Source organism: Myotis myotis, unplaced genomic scaffold, assembly GCF_014108235.1.
Source record: "Myotis myotis isolate mMyoMyo1 unplaced genomic scaffold, mMyoMyo1.p scaffold_m19_p_2, whole genome shotgun sequence".
Classification (NCBI taxonomy): Eukaryota; Metazoa; Chordata; class Mammalia; order Chiroptera; family Vespertilionidae; genus Myotis; species Myotis myotis.
This window is the reverse complement of record NW_023416324.1, coordinates 172525512-172548591: the sequence shown is the minus strand read 5'-3', so window position 1 is coordinate 172548591 and position 23080 is coordinate 172525512. Positions and strand designations below refer to the sequence as shown.

The 23080-nt window shown below is 41.9% G+C and overlaps 1 protein-coding gene across 1 annotated transcript; it reads right to left on the bottom strand.

Moving 5' to 3' along the window:
- Window positions 1-15796: 15796 nt before the first annotated feature.
- CRYGS (crystallin gamma S) lies at window positions 15797-21140 on the bottom strand. The gene is made up of 2 exons (XM_036352930.1): window positions 16513-21140; window positions 15797-16150 (listed from the first exon to the last, which is right to left on the bottom strand). The coding sequence occupies exons 1-2, from the start codon at window positions 16801-16803 to the stop codon at window positions 15878-15880; spliced, it is 564 nt and encodes a 187-aa protein (XP_036208823.1). The 5' UTR covers window positions 16804-21140; the 3' UTR covers window positions 15797-15877.
- Window positions 21141-23080: the final 1940 nt, after the last annotated feature.

The window sequence follows — 23080 nt, the reverse complement described above, 5'->3', positions numbered from 1 at the left end:
GTGATGAAAATGTTCTATATCTTGATTGTGCTGATGGTAATATCCTGTATAAGTTTGTCAAAATTCATCAAACCAAACACTTCAGAAAGGGTGAATTTTATAGTTTGTAAATTTGACCTCAATAAAGTTTACCCCAAGTAAGTAAAGAGGTAAATCCATCAGACTCTCTTTTTCTGGTTTCCCAGGCAGAGGCTGTGCTTTTCTCCCTCTTCCCTGGTCTAAGGGGTCATTTCAGCCTAAACGACTCCCTCCTGTAAATGCCCTTCACTCAACCGATTACCAAACCAGAGAGAGATGAGAGGGAGAGAGAGAAAGAGAGAGAGAGAGAGAGAGCAAGTGCTCTCTTTGAGAGTAAACCTTCTATGAATATCTCATTTTTGTTAAAATTTTAAATGTGCATTTTATTTTATTTTATTTTTTTATTTTTTTATTTTTTTAAATCTTTATTGTTCAGATTATTACATTTGTTCCTCTTTTTTTCCCCCCCCCATAACTCCCCTCCTCCCAGTTCCCGCCCTACCCTCCGCCCTCACTCCCCACCGACTGTCCTCATCCATAGGTGCACGATTTTTGTCCAGTCTCTTCCCGAATCTCCCACACCCCTTTCCCCCCCAGGAATAGTCAGTCCATTCCCTTTCTATGTCCCTGATTCTATTATAATCACCAGTTCATTCTGTTCATCAGATTATTTATTCACTTGATTCTTAGATTCACTTGTTGATAGATGCATATTTGTTGTTCATAATTTGTATCTTTACCTTTTTCTTCCTCTTCCTCTTCTTAAAGGATACCTTTCAGCATTTCATATAATCCTGGTTTGGTGGTGATGAACTCCTTTAGCTTTTCCTTATCTGTGAAGCTCTTTATCTGACCTTCAATTCTGAATGATAGCTTTGCTGGATAAAGTAATCTTGGTTGTAGGTTCTTGGTATTCATCACTTTGAATATTTCTTGCCACTCCCTTCTGGCCTGCAAAGTTTCTGTTGAGAAATCAGCTGACAGTCGTATGGGTATTCCCTTGTAGGTAACTGAGTTTCTTTCTCTTGCTGTTTTTAAGATTCTCTCTTTGTCTTTTGCTCTTGGCAAAAGATTTAATTATGATATGTCTTGGCAAAAGATTTAATTATGATATGTCTTGGTGTGGTCCTCTTTGGATTCCTTTTGTTTGGGGTTCTCCGTGCTTCTTGGACCTGTAAGTCCATTTCTTTCACCAGGTGGGGGAAGTTTTCTGTCATTATTTCTTCAAATAGGTTTTCAATATCTTGCTCTCTCTCATCTTCTGGCACCCCTATAATTCTGATGTTGGTACGCTTGAAGCTGTCCCAGAGGCTCCTTATACTATCCTCGCATTTTTGGATTCTTTTTTCATTTTGCTTTTCCGGTTGGGTGTTTTTTGCTTCCTCGCATTTCAAATCATTGACTTGATTCTTGCGCTCCTCTGATCTGCTGTCGGGAGTCTGTATAATATTCGTTATTTCAGTCCGTGTATGCTTAATTTCTAGTTGGTTCCCCAATATAAGATCGAGGGTCTCATTAGTTTTCTTGTAGATCTCATTAAGTTTATCGGCGGCTTCTAAACAGTTCTTGAGAGACCTTAAAAGTGTGGTTCTGAACTCTATATCTTCCATTGACAATTTTGTCCTGTTTCTTTGTCTCCGCATTTTGTTATGCTTCCTTGGTGCACCCCCTAGTGGTCTTTGTTCGCAATTTTATAGTTAAATCTTGAATGTTGCAGCTAATTCCAGGGAGGGTTTGACCTCCAGGCCAAGTGGCTATGAGAATCAGCTGTGTCAGCAGTGAGAGAACTTCTGTCCTCTAGGGAGGTGCTAATCTGGCGTTTGCCTGAGGCTATCCGGCAAATGCCTGTGTGCAGGGCTTGGGCGGGGCGGGTCACACAGAATCAACAGGGTGGGCCAGAGAGAGCAGTTATGGCGGCTCTCAGTCCTGTCCCCAGGGGCTCTGCCTCTCTGAGTCTCAGCACCCGCTGCAAAGCTCGGAGAGAAAGCTGCACTTGCTCTGACCGAAGCCAGAAAGTCCCGCTTCTCCCATTTGAGTCTGGGTCCCTAGAGACTCGCCCGTATCTGGAGCTCAGAGTCTGCGACTCCCTCCCGATTGAAAACGCCAACCACGCCCTCCGCCGCCAGCCTGCTCCGCGCACTCCGCACCTCAGAATTTGACTTCAGCACTGCGCCTCCTCTGAGTGTCCGTATGCGTTTCTCTTTCCTCCTAGTTGTAGGACTTCCACTCAGCCAGCGTTCCTGTGGTTCTGGGTGATGTCCCTTCCGTTTTTTGGTTTCACTTTTGAAGTAGTTGTTCAAAGCAGCAAACTCCGGCGTTAACCTATGCCGCCATCTTGGTTCTCTAAATGTGCATTTTAAAGAGTTCCACAGATAGTCATTGTAAAGTGAATATTTCTCCCCTTAATCTACCTGTTTTGCAAATTTGAATATTTTCATGAATTGGATTTGCTTATAAGGGAGTGTACCTGAAGGATAAGCCATCAAGTCCGCATTTGCTTGATAGATCTTCCATATACATCTTTTCATTATGGCAGGGCCCAGTTGGAAACCAGAAAAACAGAGGGCAGAAGGGTAGAAGACAATACAAAACAATGGATAAACAAAATGCATTTCTATTTGTCTTCCTGATGCATCCTCACAGGTACTCACACATTCTTCCCCAGTCCAGCACTCTAGCCTAGGAGCCACTTACTCTGAATGTATGCTTTAGACTTGTGATACAAATAAAAGAAATGGCTTTTTAAAATTGTTATATCATGGAAAAGACTTTGGGCATGAACACCTGCTACATCAAAGAGTTGCTCTTAACTATGGATGTCGAGAAGTGTGTAATGCCCCCTAAAGTCAGCAGGCCTTTCCATGATTCACTTCATCCTATATAATAAAAGCCTAATATGCTAAGTGTCCGGTTGACCAGACCAATCAAAGCATAATATGCTAATGAAATTCTAAGGCCTCTCAACTGCTCACTATGATGTGCACTGACCACCAGGGGGCAGACACTCTGACCGGTAGGTTAGCTTGCTGCTGGGGTCCAGATCAGGACTGAGCGAGATGGGCCAGACACACCCTGGAGCCTTCCCACAGTCCCTCCCCGGCTGGCCAAACTCCTGTGTCTCTCCCAGGCCCCAATCGTGCACCGGTGGGGCCCCTCAGCCTGGCCTGCACCCTCCTGCAATCTGGGACCCCTTGGGGGATGTCGGAGAGCTGGTTTTGGCGAGATCCCACAGGCCATATATAAAAACTAGAGGCCCAATGCATGAAATTCGTGCAAAGGTAGACCTTCCTTCCCCCTGCTGCTGGCATCGGCTTCCCTCTGGCACCTGGGACGCAGGTTTCGCTCTGGCTGCCAGCAGGCACCTGTGACAGGGGCTTCCCTCGCAGCCCCAGCTTTGTCCGGAAGGTCGTCCGGAAGGAGGTCTGGTCTAATTAGCATATTGTGCTTTTATTATTATAGATGGGGGTAACCGCAACTATCTTTCTTTTCTCACATAACCATAGTGAGGGTCAGATGAGGTATTGTATGTGAAAGAGCTTTATAAATGTTGAAACAGTTAGCTCTGACAAATATGAGCTGCTACTGAGTAAGACACAGCCAACATGGCATGAAAACACAACTCCCTGAAAACTACAGATGTCCCAGCCTGTAGTGGAGGCCCCCAAAGCTTTGTTAGTTTGGGATTTTTTTTTTTTTTAACTTGAGAGGTTTCTTTATTTTTTTTCCCAGCAAAACAAAATAACATGTTTATTTTTCTTACAAATAAAATGTTTTTCTTAAAACAAAAAACAAGAACACCATATTTTTTTTAAAATATATTTTATTGATTTTTTACAGAGAGGAAAGGAGAGAGATAGAGAGCTAGAAACGTCGATGAGAGAGAAACATCGATCAGCTGCCTCCTGCACACTTCCCACTGGGGATGTGCCCGCAACCCAGGTACATGCCCTTGACCGGAATCGAACCCGGGACCCCTCAGTCCGCAGGCCGACGCTCTATCCACTGAGCCAAACCGGTTTCGGCAAGAACACCATATTTTAAGTCAGGAACACCTATTTTGTCAGAATGTAATTTGCTGCTAACCCACCTTACTTAAAAAAAAATCTTCTTTGTTGAAAGTATTACATATAGTCCCCCTTTCCCCCCATTGACCCCTTCTAGCCCACCCCCACCACCTATTTTTTTTTATAAGAGGAATATTCATCAATAAGCATTAACTCAGCAAGTACAGAGACTTTAAGGCAGTGGTTCTCAACCTTCCTAGTGCCACGACCCTTTAATACAGTTCCTCATGTTGTGGTGACCCCCAACCATAAAATTATTTTCATTGCTACTTCATAACTGTAATTTTGCTACTGTTATGAATCGTAATGTAAATATCTGATATGCAGGATGTATTTTCATTGTTACAAATTGACATAATTAAAGCATAGTGATTAATCACAAAAACAATATGTAATTATATATGTGTTTTCCAATGGTCTTAGGCGACCCCTGTGAAAGGGTCATTCGACCCCCAAAGGGGTCACAACCCACAGGTTGAGAACCGCTACTTTAAGAAATGGCATCTCACCTGGCTGGTGTGGCTTAGGGTTGAGTATCGACCTATGAACTAAGAGGTCATGGTTCAATTCCCTGATCAGGGTACATGCCCAGGTTGGGGGCCTGATCCCAATGTGGGGCACACAGGAGGCAGCCAAACAATGAATGACTCTCTCCCATCATCAATGCCTCTCTGTCTCCCTCCCTCTCTCTCTCCCCTCCTCTCTGAAATCAATAAAAATATATTTTGAAAAAAAGAATGGCATCTCTTCCTAGTGAGTCAAATCTCAGAAATGCAAAAGCCTCTCTAAACAACCATGGTCTTAGGTATGGAAACACAGAAATTGATAGGCTGCCTTCTTTCTCTTTAAGTCATCAAGACTCATAAAGACTTGGTCAACAGCATTAAGTAAAAAATGATGACTTAATAAGGTAATGATTCATTCATGAATAAATATTAATAAACACATACTAATAAACTGGGCTAATTGTTATTGAAATATTTTACATTCGTTTTCATTTGTGAGAAAAGCAATTTTGTAAATATTTTTAAGTCCTCCATATACTACATTTGGCTAAAAAAATTCTCAATACTATATTTTCTAACTTACAAATATTCTAAAACCAGATGGAAAATTTGGGGGGGCCAATATACCTAAGTCAAAGATAAAAGCAAATACTGCCTCAACTTTTTGACCTCAAATCACCAGAATAAGATGGACTCCTCTGAACTTTATGTTCAACTTGGCAAATGGAGTCACTGTAGTTAGATACAAAGCAAAACCAGCTGAGTGGGGTATAGGTGGCTATTAATGGGCCAACAGTGGTTTGTCCCACAGTCTCCAAGAATCTGAGAGCCCAGTAGGAGACTAGACCCTGACAGTTACTAGGCCAGCTGAGTAGTGATTATAGAGGTTGACAGATAAAAAATTCCAACAAGTTTTATCTATGAAAATTATACTGGCAACTTACTGACTATATATATTTTAATTTAAATGTTTGATTATGGGAAAGTTATAAAAATAGAACACTATAATGAATCCCATGTGCCATCACTGAGTTGTATTAATTAGCCAATCATGTTTCATCTATACCTTCTAACTACTTACTAGTGCCCGTATATTCTGAAACAAGTTCTAGATCATATCATTTCACCTATAAATATCTCAATACTATTGGCCCAGTGCACGGATTTGTGCACATTGGGAGGAAATTATTAGAAGAAATATTTTAATATTGCTATTCACCCTTTCTCTTTAATAGAAGTGTCAGAGATGAAAGAAAATTAGTAAAATGTACATGAAAATAATATATAAATTCATTAACAAAGAAACAATAACATGACATAACAACAAAGACATATGAAAACGGCAATCAGTGTGCACCGAGTACACTAAGCCCCCACCCCTTCCCATTCCGCCCCTCAAAAGGCGGGCCCACCCCTGCACGTGCTGCTGTCCTCCCCTTGGGAGACAGCCCAGCAGGTCCTTCTCCTCTAATAAAGCCTGTAGTCCAGGTTTTCGGCCTCTGTCTGATCTTTCACATACCACACGCAGTTCCATTTGTATTGACAGTATGTACTGTGGCTACGGCACTCCATACACACTGTGCGCTGAGCTTTAACTTGTTTTGCCAAGTTGTTTATCTTCTCTGATTTCTTATGCGTGGTGAAGGGCACTTGTCCATCTTCATAATGCTTCTAGCACGGCCATTCACAGACCTTCCGCAATGGACACTTGAACAAGTCAAACAGCCCCCGGGGCTTTTGTTGGATCATAGGAGCAGCACCAAGACGCGGGGAGCCTTCGGGGAGTCCCAGCGATGCAGACGCTGGAGCTGAGGTGCGGACGCTCCATGGCCACTAGGAGAGAGGCGAGGAGGGCCCAGGCTCCGTCCGGGCGAGGTGGGGGCAGAGGGACTCCGAAGACTCTGTCTGGGGTCGCTCCTGGCTGGGCCGACAGCGGCTGCGTCCCGAGCCCTTGTGTCAAAGAAAGTTTGGTATATTTTTTTATTTCTAGTTTGTAAGCAACCTGCAGAGCCTCCTTCCCCCTCCTCCCACTCATAGGAATAGTCTAAAGATGTCTCTTTCTATGTGAGCACTGGATGTTGGAATGCCAGCCTAGTCAGGGTCAGGTTTGTGGCTAGCCGGGGCTACCCGTCCAGTGTGTACTGGGAAACTGTGGAGGTCAGCACCACAGCCAGGCCCACCATGGTCTGTCCTCATGGTTCAGTGGACAGGCCGATGAGGCCTGTTCAGGGAGGTGGGGCATGAACAATGGGGACAAATCTCTGCCGGCTGTGCTCCCAAAGGGCAAATTGCCTGCAGGATTTCTCCCAGAGCTAATCAGTTCCAGAATCATTCAACCGGGGTTTTGAGCCCCTTAGTTGCTGACTCACAAAGGGCCACACTGGTGCTGGGTAAATGGGAAACCGTTTTCACTGAAGTGAAAGGAAATGAGATCATTTAACAGAAGAGAACAGAAGGCCAAGGGGGCAGGCAGCACAGGCCTGGCAGGAATGAAGGCAGAGATTCACTTTCCCTTTCTGTGCAATAGCTACTCCCCTCTGCTGCACAGAGAGCTCTCTGGCTCTCCCATAGCCTCTACCCCTACCACTGCCTCGCCTCCACTCCCCATCCCCTCCACCTGCTCGCCAGGCATCACAGGTACTGATCATTAAAGCAGGAGGGGTTGGAGAGACCACCAGCCCCCTGGTTTCCAACCTTTTCAGCACCAGTGACTGCTCTGTGCCTCCCCCTGCGGGGATTCCGCATGTAGGAGATTTCAGAATAGCTGTCTGTATGGAGTATCTGCTCCTTTGGATAGGGCACTGGGCTAAGAATTTTCCCTTATTATTTCATCTAATGGCAACAAAACCACTGAGAAGTAGAAGTAGGTATAATTCTCTCTTTTTTACATATGAGAAGGCTCAGACTAAGAGAGGTGTGTTTGCCTGAAATCGTACAACTAGAAAGTGAGTTAGAATTGAACCTGGGTCTGTGTGGATTTAAGGACCCAAATGCATACAAGAAGAAATATCTCATGCCCCCAGCAATTGCACGTATATATGTCTCAAGAGAAATGAAAACATAGGTCCACACAAAGCCTTTTTTAAAGCAATGTTATTCATAATAGTCAAGAAGTGGAAACAACTCAAATGTCCATCAACTGATGAATGCATAAACAAAATGTGGAATATTCATATGATGGAATATTATTTGGCCATGAACGAGAATGGAACAAGGATACCTGCTACAATATGGATGAACTTTGAAAACGTTTACTAAGTGAAAGAAGCCAGTCACAAAAGACCACATAATATATGACTTCATTTACATGAATTGTCGAGAATAAGCAAATATATAGATACAGAAAGTAGATTAGTGATTGCGCAGGACTGGGGGAAGGGTGCGAGATAAGGTGGAGATCCCTAAATGGTATAGGATTTCTTTTTGAGGACAGAAATATCCTAAAATTGACTGAGGTGATGGCTGCACACATCTGTGAACATACTAAAAACCTTTGAGTTGTACACTGTAAATAGGTGAATTGTATGGTAAGTGAATGATATCTCAAAGCTATTTTAAAAGGAATCACTTGTGCTATGACTAACAGGTTCCATGGCTCTGTCTCGTGAAGGTTGAGAAGCAGAGGCTGCACAGTGCAGGGAAAGAGCAAGAGGTTTGGAACCAGGGACCCTGGACAACTTGTTTATCCTGTTGGAGCCCTTGCTCCTCATGTGTAAACTGGGGTTAGTAAGCTTCATCTCACAGTGTTGCTATGGTATGTGGGAAGTCAGCCACTCCAGTTCTAAAGTTCCCTGATTTTGAAGTTTGAGGCTTGAGTGAAGAGGTAGAGGTGGGAGGTGTCTGTGGACAGAGGGGTTTCCCTTGCTTGGAAATCACACCCATAGGAATCCTCCTTTCTGTGTGTACCAAAGGTTGGCCAAGACAAAGGGCTGGAAGGAGAGTTTGGCGATTGATTCACTGTCCTCTGTCACCTGATAGACCCCAAGTAAAGAGACTAGGTAAGAGCTGCAACACAAGGTGGGTTATGTGAACACTAGGGACAACCCTGCTAACTTTGGAAATTAGTGGCAACCAGAACCAGGAGAGAGGTGAATGAGAGAGCTAAGAGAAGGCTAGGGTCCTATAAAAATGTGGCTGTTGCCTGCCTGTTGTGGCTCAGTGGTTGAAAGTCGACTTATGAACCAGGAAGTCACAGTTTGATTCCTGGTCAGGGTGCATGCCCAGGTTTCAGGCTCGATTCCCAGGGTCAGCCATGCAAGAGGCAGCCGATTGATGATTCTCTCTCATCATTGATATTTCTATCTCTCTCCCTTTCCCTTCCTTTCTGAAATCAATAAAAAATATATATTTTTAAAAATGTGGCTGTTGTTAAGGCAGTGGGATGGGTTGGATGACTCTGATGTATTTCTTTCCAACTATGAAGCATCTGCCAAAAGTACAGAGATGCTTTTCTGAAAACAACTGGGGACTAGAAAGAGGTACTGTATTTTTCTGTATATAAGACTCCCCCATGTATAAGACGCCCCCCACTTTCCAACACAAAATTAAGAAATCGATATTTTAAACATTTTGCTGGTTTTCCTCTTAAGGCCTTCTTCTTTTTTGGCATCTTAAGGAGTTGTTCTTCCTGTTTTCTCCACTGTCTTATCATACACTCAATAGGAGGAGGTCCAAATTGTCTCCTGTAGCTCTGTTTCCATGCTCTTTTGCATAGCTGATTACATTCAGTTTGAATTTTACAGAGTAAGACAATCGCTTACTGGTATTTATCTTTTTATTTTTTGACATCTTCATGGGCTCAGAATGTTCCGGTCCCTGTTGCATCTGCGCACTCTCCACCTCCACCTCCAATGACTGCATCAGCTGACATCAGTAACAATAAGGCTCGTGGTTGGAGGAAGACTGTTTGACAAGGTATGGACACGTATGCAGCCACAGGGCTCCCTCCTAGGCTGACTTCTGTGTATAAGATGCCCCTCGATTTTCAGTATAATAATTTTAGAAAAAAAAAATAGCATCTTATACATGGGAAAATATGGTATATAAAAGCTAAACAAGTAAACAAAAGAAAAAACAAACAACTTGGTAGCAGAGTTACTTAAGTATTAGGAAATGGTATTAGTGTGTTAGCTGTGGTGGTAAAGTACAGTCGATCTTCATTATTCACAGATTTTTATACTTTGAATTTGCCCGCTCACTAAAATGTGTTTGCAATCCCCAAATCACTACTCACAGTGCTTTCAAGGTCATTCACAGACACAAGCAGAGCAGCAAAAAATTTGAGTCTCCCAATGTATGTGTTCCCAGTTGAGGTCAAACAAATGCTCTCTGCCTCTGATTTCAGCTCTCATATGGTAAACAAGTACCTTTTGTGTTATGTGTTTTGCATTGTTTTCCATTGGTTGGAGATCCTGCTGTACGAAAAGACCCTCAGTGTAGTGCTGAAGTGCTGTCTAGTGCTCCTTAGCACCAGAAGGCTGCAGTGTGCCTTACAGAGAAAATATGTGTTAGGTAAGTTTCATTCAGATAGGAGTTGGCCGTGAGTTCAATGTTAATGAATCAACTATATTAATGTGTCTTTAAATAGAAGCACACATTAAAAAAGGTTATATGTAACCTGTGTGGGATCTATTTTTAGATAGAGTTGGAATTCATTGTTAAAGGGACATATAACATGGTAGAAACAATATATTATTCATCCTTTTATTCCTAGCACCTAGGTAAAAATTTGACTAATAGCTAGGCTTCCATAAATAATATTTTGGAAATTTAAAAAATTTTTAAAGGTTATGTATTGATTGGTTGTAAAAAATGTTGTGACCAGGGGCTCATAGGCACCTAACCCTATATTTCCTCTAGGAATGATAGTTTAGTATGCACTATTCATGTTCACCATCTTTATAGAATACTAGAGGCTCAGTGCATGAAATTCATGCATGGTAGCCGGCGGGGGTCCCTCAGCCCAGCCTGCACCCTCTCCACTCTGGGACCCCTTGGGGGATGTCCCTCTGCCGGATGTCTAGCAGACATACATCCCTATTATAATCCGGGACTGCTGGCTCCTTACTTCTCGCCTGCCTGCCTGCCTGATTGCCCCAACCCCTCTGCCTGCCTACCTTATCACCCCTAACCACTCTACCTTCCGGCCTGCCTGATCGCTCCTACCTTGGCCCCCTGCCGGCCTGATTGCCCCTACTTTGCACCCTGAAGGCACCACCCCCATCACCCCACTGCTGCTGTTGAATTTCTGTATATTATTCTTTATTTCAGACAGTGTATGCTTAATTTCTGACTGATCCTTTTCCATTTTTTTGGCATTCTCATTAAGATCCTTGAAGGTCTCACTAAGTTCCTCAGAGGTTTCTAGAAGATTCTTGAGTAACCTTATAACTGTGGTTTTGAGCTCTATATCCAGTAGTTTGCTTTCCTCCATTTCTTTCATTTGTGACATGTTTCTTTGTCTCTGCATTTTCGCTGCTTCCCTGTGTTGATAGAGTGGCTTTGTGTGGTAGATGTCCTATAGGGCCCAGTGTCTCAGCCTCCCCAATCACCTGAGGGGGACACTCTTGGTGCACCCCTTTGTGGGCTGGGTGCACAGTCTTGTTGTAGTTAAGTCTTAATTGCTGTTGGTATCACTGGGAGGAATTGACCTCCAGGCCAATTGGCTGTGAGGACCAGCTGTGTCTATAGTGGAAGAACTGCTGTGCTGGAGGCACTCTTATGGGGCAGGACTTGCTTCAGGGCTTTGGTGCTCACTGAGTCTGCCTCTTGAGTGTGTCACTTATGGATGTGAGGAGTTGAAATCTGGTATCTGACCACTGGGTACATTGGCTCCTGGATCTCCAAGGAGGTGCAAAGCCACTGCCTGAGGCCACCCAGCAGGAGCTACAGTGAGATCTGCAGATTTCTCCTCTTCGTTTAGGGTTTGGAAGTTTTTGGAGCTCTCTGACCCAGATGCAGTGTTTTAGGTTAGGCTGCAAAAGGACAGGCCATTCATATGCAAAAGTTGCTGACCACAGCTTGGGTGGGGTTGTAAATTGGGTGGGGCGGGGTCTCAGGGAATCACCAGGGCAGAACAAACAGTGATGGCTGCCAGTCAGCTGTCTCTGTGTCTACGAGTCTCCACGTCCTGCACCCCCACGCAGTAACAATGGTCCCTGCGAGCACCTCTGTGAGAAAGCCACCCTCGCTTTCAGAACTGATGTCAGAGAGTCCAGTTTCTCCCGGTAGGAATCTGGGTCCACAGTCTCACTAGAAAATGGAGTTCAGAGCAGTTGGGAGGTTGTATCTCCCTTCTAATTGAAAAAAACAGCGCACCCAGTTGCCAGCTTGTTTTGCGCACCTCCATACCTCTGCTCTTCCACACCTCTGCACCTCCTTCCCAGTCTCAATGCGCTTTTTTCTTTCCTTCTAGTTGTAGAACTTCCACTCAGCCAGCTTTCCCATGGTTCTGGATGATAGCCATTTTGTCTTTTAGTTGTAGTTTTGGTGTGGTTGTGAGAGGGAGCACATATAGGTGTATACCTTATCCCACCATCTTGGTTCTCAATAAGAATATATTTTAAAAAAAGAATATAACTACTGCAAATAATAAGAACTGACCATATATTTATGTGTTTGTCATACATTACTTTAATGCCTACAGAGCAAGTGTTGTCTTTGTTTTACAGATAAGGAAATCAATGGTATACATATTAGATTGTGTGACTTAGAGCTAACATGTGGAAGTGGCAGGATTTGAATCCATTTCTCTCTAACTTTCTAGAGGGGACAGGAACTTTCTCCTTGAACTGGAATGCCAGTTCCTGGGAAGGGGTGACCAGGCCCATTATCAGGGCTGGTGAGAAGGTTCAAGGAGAACTGAGCTTAGTCTAGAACAGTATATACTATAGAATTATACCTCTGAAACCTATGTAATTTTATTAACCAATGTCACCCCAATAAATTTAATTTTCTAAAAAAGGAAAAAGCAGTATATATCTAAGAAACAAAGGTGGAAGAACTGAACACAATCCCCCAGATCCTCTGCTCTGGTCAGACTTTAGCTGAAACAGTGGGAAAGATCATCTGCAGTCAGCACAGGATGGAGAGGAATCTGGGAGCCAACACATCAAGAAACAGTGGAAGGAACAGGAGTTGATCCACTTGGAAATGGGAGTGTGGAGGCAAACAGGAGGCATCTTTAAATACCTAAAGGCAAGCTTGTCAAACTCCTGGCCTGCATGTGGCCCATAACAAATATTTTTGTGGCCCAGCCAATATAACGGTATGTAAGAAACATTTTAATAAAAATTTTGTAACTTAAATTTTTATAATATCCTGTCATACATAACTATTAATAATGAACTGCAACATTTGCTAATGACATATTACTATAATCGTGTTGCATTCATTTCCCTTATGCACCTTACTTACAGATGCACCATTTCTCTCCATGATACTAGCAGCGAATGTTTTAGCAGCTGATTGCCATGTCATTAGTCTTGTACTGACTTGTTTGGTGTGCGCAATAGGAAATATTCCACTTTTGGAGAACTAGAAAAGTAGGTTTATTTGCGTTACGCTTATTAATTTGTGCAGTTATTCAGTGTCTGGTAAGTTAATATTTAATACAGAATGTTAATTTTTATTAAAATGTTCTATTATTTTAACAATTATTTATTTCAGCCCTTTGTATTCAGCATGTCCCTATTGAAATAAACCTACGTTTCTATAAAAATTGAAGCTTTTGTTTTTTCTGCAGCCCAAATCAACTTAAACCTATTTGGCCATGTTAGCCTTTGAGTTTGACATGCTTGCCTAAAGAAAATGGAGAATTAAATGAAAAGCAGAACGAGAATAGAGGTTGAAACTTACAGGGAGATTCTGACTCAATGAAAGACTTTGACTCCCTTTCAGTGCCATGTCGCCCCTTTGCTTTGCCCTTTAAGCATAGGATTGCCATATTTAGCAAATAAAAATACAGAATGCAGTTAAATTTATATTTCAGACAAATGACAAATAATGTTTTAGTGTAAGTATATTCCATCCAAAACTTACACTTACACTATGTTTATATCTGACTTATCTGACTTGGGAGTTACTAATTCTGTCCATTACTTAATCTGGCAACCCTACCTGGAGGCTTTATTTTTAAATTTTATTTTCCTTGAATAAAGGAATAAATAACTGGTCACATTTAACTCCCCTATACTCCCTCCCAAACCCCCCACCTCCTCCCCTTTGGCAACCATCAGCTGTTCTCTGTATCTATGGGTTTGTTTTATTTGTTTTGTTTTTAGATTCCACTACTATAAAGGCTTTAAAGAAGAGCCCCTGATGTTACATTTTGAGGAAGTGGGCTCTATGTTTGGGAAATATTCAATGACTTGTGTCTGAGGAATAAGTAGAATGGAAACAGGACTACAATGGAAACAGGACTACAATGGTCTAAGTAAGCCATTGCCCTATTTTCTTGAGACACCTCCTCCCCCATTTTAGAGCAGCGAAACAATAAAAAGCAGAGAGAGGTAATACTTATAAATAACAACCCATGGGTGTCCATGACAGGTGCTTTTGGCTGTAATGGCAGAATGTTCTAACAGAACTGGGGCTGACTGATAGATAGATAAGGACATACAGTGTTTTTCACTGTAATGTTGATTGCTAGTAAATTCCTTTTACATGCAAGTTGATTAATGTGTCCATGGCTGGGGAGAATGGTGGCAATCTCTTTCTGGACCAGGGTATGAACCAAGAGGCATAACACATCCCCAAATAATTGTTTTATTTGTCAAAAGCCATCTTCTACTTCTCTGAGACCATGGTTAGTCATCCTGATGCCTGTTTTCCTATCCTACTGCCAGAACTGCTTTTCTGCTTGTTTTGAACAGACTGTGACCAGCTCACCAAGGACTGGAACATGGCAGCAGTTGGTCTGAGAGGAAAGACTGGCAGTCACTGACTGTTACCCCCTCAGCATCCTCTGCAGAAAAGGAGAGGCAGGATCTCCAAGGTCATTCACAGAAATTGTGCCTCTAAAAATAAATGTTAGTGGTCTTTAGACATCAGCTAGTCTTTCAGCATTGCCCTGGCCTTCAGAGAATTAGAATGTTTATGTTCGATGGGACTTGAGTGAGCATTTGGCTCACCTACCTCATTGTGGAGATAAGGAAAGTTAACTTCATGGTAGGTGACAAGGTCCAGAGCTCTGCAGCTCAGCAAGTGGCCTCCCATTCCTCCTCAGTGTACCATGTCTTTCTTGCTCAGTTTCACTTAAATTTCTCAAAGTCCTTCACTCAAAATGAAAAAAATGACAGGAGGCAGGGCTGAAGTTAACAAAATGAATAAAAGCATTCAGGGGAGAGCATGCTCTGCACACTAGCGTACAGGCCGAAATGAATACAAAGGGGGGTTCCTCGGCTGTTCTACTCGTCCTTTGCAGGAAAAACTCCTAGGAGACACGAGCTTTGGCATCTCTCTAAAGATAGGTACATCCAGAGTATCCCAGTTCAGTGGGATATTCACTAAACATTACTAGTAATGCCCCAGTTCCTTTAAGACTAAATAAATACTAGTAAAATCTCAAAGTAAGAAGAATTCAATAAAACTCCATCCCAACTATTTTAAAGCAGGCATAAATTGTTTCACATGTCCTTTCTTTTTACAGATAAACTGAACTGAGGGTTGAGAGGTAACTGGCACAGGAATCTCTGGATCGTAAAGGACTTCAAGAGACTTATGGCACTACTATTTTCAAGTAATAGCCCCGTTTGATAGGTACACTATCCCAGGGTTGTGTACTTACACGATGTACACAGATCCCCAGCCAATATGTGTTGAATGAGTTAAAAATAGAGAAAAGAACAGGGTTTTGGAAACCTAAGTATCCTGGTCCCGTCATTCACAAGCTGGTGAACCTGGGCAAGTTTTTAATTTCTCTAAACTTCCGGTTCCTTATTCATAAGATGCAGATGAACCACCTCTTTTTCAGGATTGTTGTGAAGAGAAAATGGCATAATAAAAGCACTCAATGAATGGCAGCTATTATTATTGTACCTGTAAATTAACACAAAATTAGCAACATGTGGCACTATGATTTTCTAGTCTTTTTCATGCAGTCCCATTTTGAGTTAGTTGCTTTGTGTAACTGCCCACTCTGGTGGATACTATTTGATCCCTAAGAGTGTTTAAGGAGAGGCAACAGTCAACAGTGGAGTGCATGCCAATTGTTTTATTTATGACACCTATTTGATGACAAGGCCAGCAGTGTTTGGCCCCTAGGAAGAAGCTTATGGCCCATCCATGTCATTACTCTACAACGCGGCGGAAAGACTGGACAGCTGGGGAAGCTGCACCCCATTCGATGGGCTTCCGGTACTCCTTCTTGTCCAGAAGGTACTGCCTGCCGCGATAGTTGGGTAGCTCGTAGAAAATCCAGGCACCCTCCAGCACCTTACAGGAGTGGACCTCTCGCATGTGGAACTGCTCCATGATGGAAGGACAGTCTTCAGTGGTTTCATACATCTGACCATTAAAATCCCCTTTCTCAAAGATCTGAATCTTATACTGGCCTCCACTAGACTAAAAAAACAGAAGGAAACGAACAGTAACCATCATGGAAATCACCAGCAGGTCACAGACTCAGAGAACAGGATGGTTCAGAACCCACCATCTTGAAATCTAGATGATCCAGACTCCCATCCCCACTGTGCACTGACTGAAACAGCTGACTTAAAATCTTAATTCCTTAAAATCCTCAAGAGGTAGCAAAAGTGCTATAGAAATAATTAGTGTATTCAGTCTTATGATGAACTGAGCTAAGATTTTATGTAAGCCTCCACAGCCAAAAAAGACAGCTTCCCATTAAGAAGTAGAAAAACCTCAAAAAAACTTTCACGTAAAACAAAAAAGCGTGGAGACAGGGAGAGTGCCACCAGGCTCACCAGATGAACAGCCCTGCAGGAGCCCAGGCGATCGTTGAGGCCCATCCAATGCTGGTATTCCGGGTACTCGCCCCGAGGTAAGATGTACATGTACCCAGTAAAGTTGGGCCTTTCATACACAGCCCAGGTGCCTCCTTCCACTCTAATGGAGTTGCAGCGATTCAGGTACATGTGGAAATCTGCACAGTCGCAATCACAGTCATAGTGGCGGCCTTGAAATTTTTTGTCTTCATAGAAAGTAATCTGAAGTGCAGGGCAAACAAAGAGAACTGAGTAGTTTGGTGGCATCATTCATACATAAGATAGAAATTAAGAGCATACTCCCCACTTCATAATTTCCTTCCTTCTCCATTTTTGCGCTACTTCACCTTATAACATTTACCTTCTGACAGACAACTTTGGTTGTCAACGATAGGAATGAGTACGTTCTGAGGGCTTACATAAAAAAACCAAAAAGTGCTCTAATATAAGCCGGCAATTTCAGACGCAAGCTCACTGCTTCCTGCTTTTCATTCCCACGCCTAACTGTACTTACCACATTACATAATAAATTATCTACTAATATGTCTATCTCTCCCACCAGACCTCCTAGTGGACTTTTTTCAAGGGTGAAGACCAAACCTCATTTGTGCTAAAAACCGCTGTGCCCAGCACTTGTCAGACCCTCAATAAATGTTTGGTGAAGGCAAATAAGTGTAAATGCAGGCATTCATTCTAGGTGAAATAGAAGATACATAGGCAAAATAAACAGACCTTAACTTTAGAGAACTTTTTTTAGATGGATACAGAGCATGAAAATATACCATATTATGTTCTGTATTATTTTATTGCCAAGAAAATTGTTGCAAAGTAACAAAATGTTCTCTGTTTCAAACTCTTCCCCAGTTTCTAACAGAATGCTTGGGGTACCCCCTTGGATCTGTGATGGCCTTGGAAAACATGCAGCCCTGCAAAACTGGAAATAATAAACCTGGGCTCTAGAGCTGCATCTCCATAATCAGCCCCACTACCTTAATCAAGCCATCTCTTGGTTCCAAGTCCTATTTGTCAAATGAAAGAAATAGACTACTTTGGTCGCCCTGGCTGTGAAATAAAACTCAGAGCTTTTCTGGTTGAAATAGGGGATAGAGTTACAAGAAATAACCCAGGGCTTAATGAAACAGTGTCTGACAACCACTAGACCAAATGGGCTATAATTCCTCAATCCAAAATCAATGCTAGGTTATCATTTAAAACTGAGGTCACAGGCATCATAAGAAGTTAATTCCCTGGCGTTATGCCGCCACCTTGTGACTCTTTGCTCTATCGGTTTAAAAGGAGAAAACCAGGAGGAGCAGAGCAAACTAGTCTGGAGAGGATCTTCTAGGTGAGGCTTGAAGGCTAAGTGGGGGTTTTCTCCACAGGCAAAGGAAAAAGGATAGCCTGTTCAAAGGAATAAAGGAGTGAGACATTATGAGCCTTTGTAGGGGCCATTACATTGAGTGTTTGTGAAGTATTAGGAAATGAAGGCAGAAAAGAGACACAGGAGCCATGCTAGAATCCCTTTGGTGATAATGCGGGAGATGTACCTGGAAATAGATGGTTGTTATGGGCAAGGTAAGTGATGAGGGCCAATGGAAAGGCAATGGCAATGTGAATGATGATAAGAAAACGTGCAACAGAAATTTAGGGTTTGGTGACTAATTAGATGCAGAGAATAAAGGTGAGAAGAAACCAAGAATTACTCACAAATGGACATAAAACCTCATTCTCTTCCACCCCATGTAGTTTTTTCTAGATGGTTCCCTACTAATAATTATTTCCTTCTACCTTAATCTTCCCTCTTTACCTTTCCCATTTCATCTCTTTTATTTCCTGTTCCCTAAAAGCTTCCTTCCCACCCCTAATCATCTACTTTATCTCCTTTTGCCCCTTCCCAAATTCATCTCTTCCAGCTCCTTTTCCCATTTTAGCACAGCATATACTAGTATTTAAAGATATATGGTGCCCCTGTTTACAGATAAAAATCAAACAAAATAAAATAGCAGCACCACTAGCCGCTGGCTCTGTGACTTGAACAAGCCATTGAATCTCTCTGAGGCTCAGTCTCTTCATCTGTAAAACTGGATCATCGTATCTACTGAACAGGATTGCTCTGAGGGTCCAATGCGATAATGTAGATAAAGTAATTAGTATAATACCTAGTTCAAAATTGCCAATAAGCTTTTCTTATAGCTGTTACAGAAAAGGAAGTTAATTAACTTTCTTATGGTCAATATCTAGTGACCAGTTAGTTGCAGGCAAGTGAGTGGACTGCAGTGCAAATTCCTGGTTAGTAATCTGTGGTTCATTTTATTTTACTTTATTTTCCCTTTTGCTGTCTTCCTACCTACACAGCTATCCCTTTTGACAAATAGAATTTACTCTCTTAGAACAAGACTGATGCTGAGTCTGAAGGGTTTTTCCCAAAACCTGTGAAAAGATCTTTAGGAAAATCAAGGTAACATTTCTATGAATTGATAGACCCAAAGTCCTTAATTCAACTTACCTTTGGTTTTCAGCCAACTAATCACAAAAGAGCCTTTGCAAGGGATATGTTATGGGAAATTAAGTTAGTATCATCTTTTTCCTTCATTGTTTCTCACATTTACTGCCCTTTGCACATGTGCCTGACTGACATTAATAGCTAAGAAGTGAAATATACACGATATTCTACAAGGTCACCTTGCTGTCCAACCTCCCAGCAGAGCAGCTAACCATCCCAAGATTGAAACAAAGCACTAGTTGCCATGGAACTATTACTGAGCTCCAGGACCAAGCTCACCTTTCAGGGAGACCTTCTAAACTCTCAGGGCCCAGAGAATGTTGCAAATCTACTCACTTTCCATTTGTAGGTCTATGAAGTCTACTCTATGCTCAGCTAAGAGAAGGTTTTAACTCTTCAGGGTGGGAGGGGAATCTGCAGAAAAGGCTAAGAAATGTGCAGAAGATTTGCCTAAAATTTCAAAATTCCTCTTGTTTTCAAGTTGACTTTTTGAAAAATAGCCTACTAATCCAATGTGGCAGAAAGAAAAGTGTCTCAAGTATTCCAGAGGCAACAAAAACAAACACAACATGTTCTTTCTGCCAAGCCCTTAACTCCTCTGATTAAACTGCTAGCAAGACAGTGGGAAAGGGAGAGTAAGAGAAAGAGATGCAGTCTTCTTTGGCCTAGCAAACAAAGGTTATTTAACTTAAGCAAAAGTTCAGTCACAAGAAATGAGAGAGCACACCATTACTACTTCGGAAATCTCTGAAAGCAGGGATGTTTTCATCTAAGGTGATTTTGTAACAGCTTTCCCTTGAGGTACATGGATATCTCTCTAGGACTGCACATTCTCAGTGGGATGTGCTTGGCATATTATCAAGAAATTCAGAGCACTAAAGACACTGTCTCATTTTTCTCCTTCTGAATAACAAGTATGATTATTAGTTCTATTTTCTAAAAGGAAAATAACCAGGCACTAACCAGTTCTAGAACATATTAATAGGTGCTCTCTAAAATGATGCAATGGGTTTGAAAGTTTTCAAAGTAAAAAGAATGAAAGTACATTCCCTCATTCCCAAAGCCCTGCCTCGGGACCAAATAGCCAGTTCAACAACTGTAAATCAAATATTTATAGGTAATTTTCTTAACTTAATAAGCACTTTATTTGGGGCAAAGGGTTAGAGTAACTGCTTGAATGAAGAGGATATGTAGGATTTAATTCTCTTGTTTGTTCCATCCACCTTGGCCTTCTAAAATATTAATGGTTGAGGCTAAATTTCATAAAACAAAATTTTCATTAAATACCAAAAGCTTTCTACTTTACATAATCCTCTGATCAGCATTCCTATTCCTGTGGAAGTGCATGGAATATTAGTTTCTGGAAGACAAAAATCATGGTATTTACATGTTATATACTTGTACAGTATTCAACATAGCACCACACATACTGATAACCCCTTAACAAACTGTTTGATAATTCTGTTAGAGAATATAATAAGCATCTCTTAATCTTCTCTCCCTATCCTAACCTTCTAAACACTATCATACTCACCAGCAGGGAAAGTAGCTAAAGATTTTCTACATGTTTTTTTCAATGTATCATTAGGTAAAAAAAAAAAATGTAGTTAGGCTAAAAATCAGCATGATCATTTATTTACCTTTGTTCCAGTTTTAGACATTTTTGATGGGTTTCTCCAGTGCTGAAATCCAGGAATAGATTCAGAGTTAGAGGCACAGAGACATTTATACTGGGATGGTTTCAAGTCAAACATTTGCTTGGTCATGAGAATAGGATCCAAAAATTGAGTCAGTCATTTAGAAACTATTGATGGTTTCTAGAAAAACAATTGGGATTATGAAATAAAGGAAAAGCTTCAGTACCCACTTTCATGCTTACCAAGCCTTGCTGAACGACAGCCTTTGCTGAGTCAAGACACCAAAACTCAGCCAAAGTTTTCAGAATAAAAAATAAAAATGGTCCTCTTACACGGTAAATTTGGTTTTTTAAAAAGCAGCCACCTTGAAATCCCAAATATCTTTTTTTTCTTCAATAAAACTTGCAGATTAGTCAAAAGGATATTCTCTATTTCTGAACAGAAGTCACATGTTGCAAAGCCACAAAATTTACATAGCTTAAAAGAAATGCGTGATCTTGTGTTTGACTAAAAAAATCACAACAAAGGACATCTTTGTAACAATTAGCAAAAATCCTATATAATACAGAGGTAATATGCAAACTGACCCTCACTCCATCATGCCATCACAAGATGGCTGTGTCCACAGCAGAGGCAGGGTTCCCATAACAAGTGATCAGCAGGGACCTGAGGCTGTGTGGTGCTGGGCCGGGGTGGGGGATCTGAGGCTGCATCCCCTGCACGGTGGGGCTTGACGGGGGAACCTCAGGTTGTGCCCCCTGCCCCAGCACCGGGGGACCTGAGGCTGCTCCCCCCACCCGGCGGGGCTTGACAGGGGGCCTGAGGCTGTGCCCCCCCGCCTGGCAGGGCTTGACAAGGGTGAAGTCGATTAGGTCTGGATTTCACCCAATGGGGCTGGGGCCGGCCAGGTCTGAGTCTCACGTGATTTTGAGGTGCCATGTGGGGGGGCAGGGACTTGACTCTAGGTCCCACGGCATGCCTCAGACTCTGACAGGAAGATTTTCATATACATTTTACTAATTTTCTTCCATCTCTGACACTTCTATTATAGAGAAAGGGCAAATAGCAATATTAAAATACTAGAGGCCCCATGCACGAAGATTCGCGCAATAGGCCTTCCTTCCCCTGGCTGCCAGCACAGGTTTTCTTCCGGCACCCGGGACCCAGGCCTTTGGTTCGGCTGCAGCGGAGAAGCCAAGCCTCTTGTCTTCAGTCATCTTCAGTCTTCGCTCGGGCTGCCATCTTTGTTGGGTTAATTTGACTGGCTGGTGGGCATAGCGGAGTGATGACCAATTTACATATTTATCTTTTATTAGTGTAGATTTCCTTAATTAATTTCCTTTTAATGTGCATGAATTTCATGCACTGGGCCACTAGTTTTAATATAAACTGTAAATTAGATAATACTATAGTACCAATGTTAAACTTTTGAAATTTAATCATTGTACTATGACTAGCTGGGTAAGAGAATGTCTGTGTTTTTCTGAAATAGATGCTAATGTATTTAGGAGTAAGGGCCCAAGATGACTGCAACCTACTCTCAAATCATTGAGCAAAAGAAAGTAATCTATATATATGTAAAAGACTAATATGCAAAGTGTCCCCGTGGGAGTTGGACCAGGAGATTGGGAGTTCTATTGCTCACTATGGTGTGCGCTGACCACCAGGGGGCAGTGCAGAATGAAGGAAGGCCTCGGTCAGCTCTGATCTCCTGTCAGGCCTTAGGACCCCACCTGTGCAAGAATTTCGTGCACTGGTCCTCTGGTACTATAAAAAGAGTGGTAAAGTGAAATGTTGCAAACTGTTAACACTTGGTGAATCTAGACAAAAAATATGTAGGAATTCAGATTCTTACAACTGTTAAGTTGGAAATTTTTTAAACACACACACACACACACAATTCTAATCCACAAGAAAGAGTGCTACATATGTAGCCTAACACAGAAAGCTACTATAGGCACTCTTGAATTTGCAAAGGTTTAGCTAAGCCAGGTGGCATTTCTCTGTAATATCATACTGGGACCTGTTTAGAGAACATGTTGGCATTTAATATACCTCTGACTTTAAGAATGAGATTACATCTTATATATGCTAAAAAAGACCACACACACACACACACGAAAAAACCCCCACCTCCATTTTACTTTTCCTGGTCAAGTATATTTTTCTTAGAAGTCCAACTTCCTCATCTTTCTACCAACCAAGTATCCAACAAATATTTTTATAAATGAGATGCCCCAAGATATATTATGGTCAATCAGAAAACGATAAATGTACCTTGATATGAGAAACAAAGTATTCAGTTATATGTGTAGTTTTGAGAATTTTATAAATTTTAAAGAAAGTAATTAATACCATTAATTTTATTAACCAATAGCAATTTACAAAATACACTTCCATAACTCCA

Excerpts from the sequence above, each read along its gene's own strand:
- CRYGS (XM_036352930.1), bottom strand. The coding sequence starts at position 16,803 with ATGATGCCACCAAACTACTCAGTTCTCTTTGTTTGCCCTGCACTTCAG. Across the intron at positions 16,151-16,512 it reads CCTGCAGGGCTGTTCATCTG|TCTAGTGGAGGCCAGTATAA; the intron begins GTGAGCCTGGTG and ends CTGTTTTTTTAG.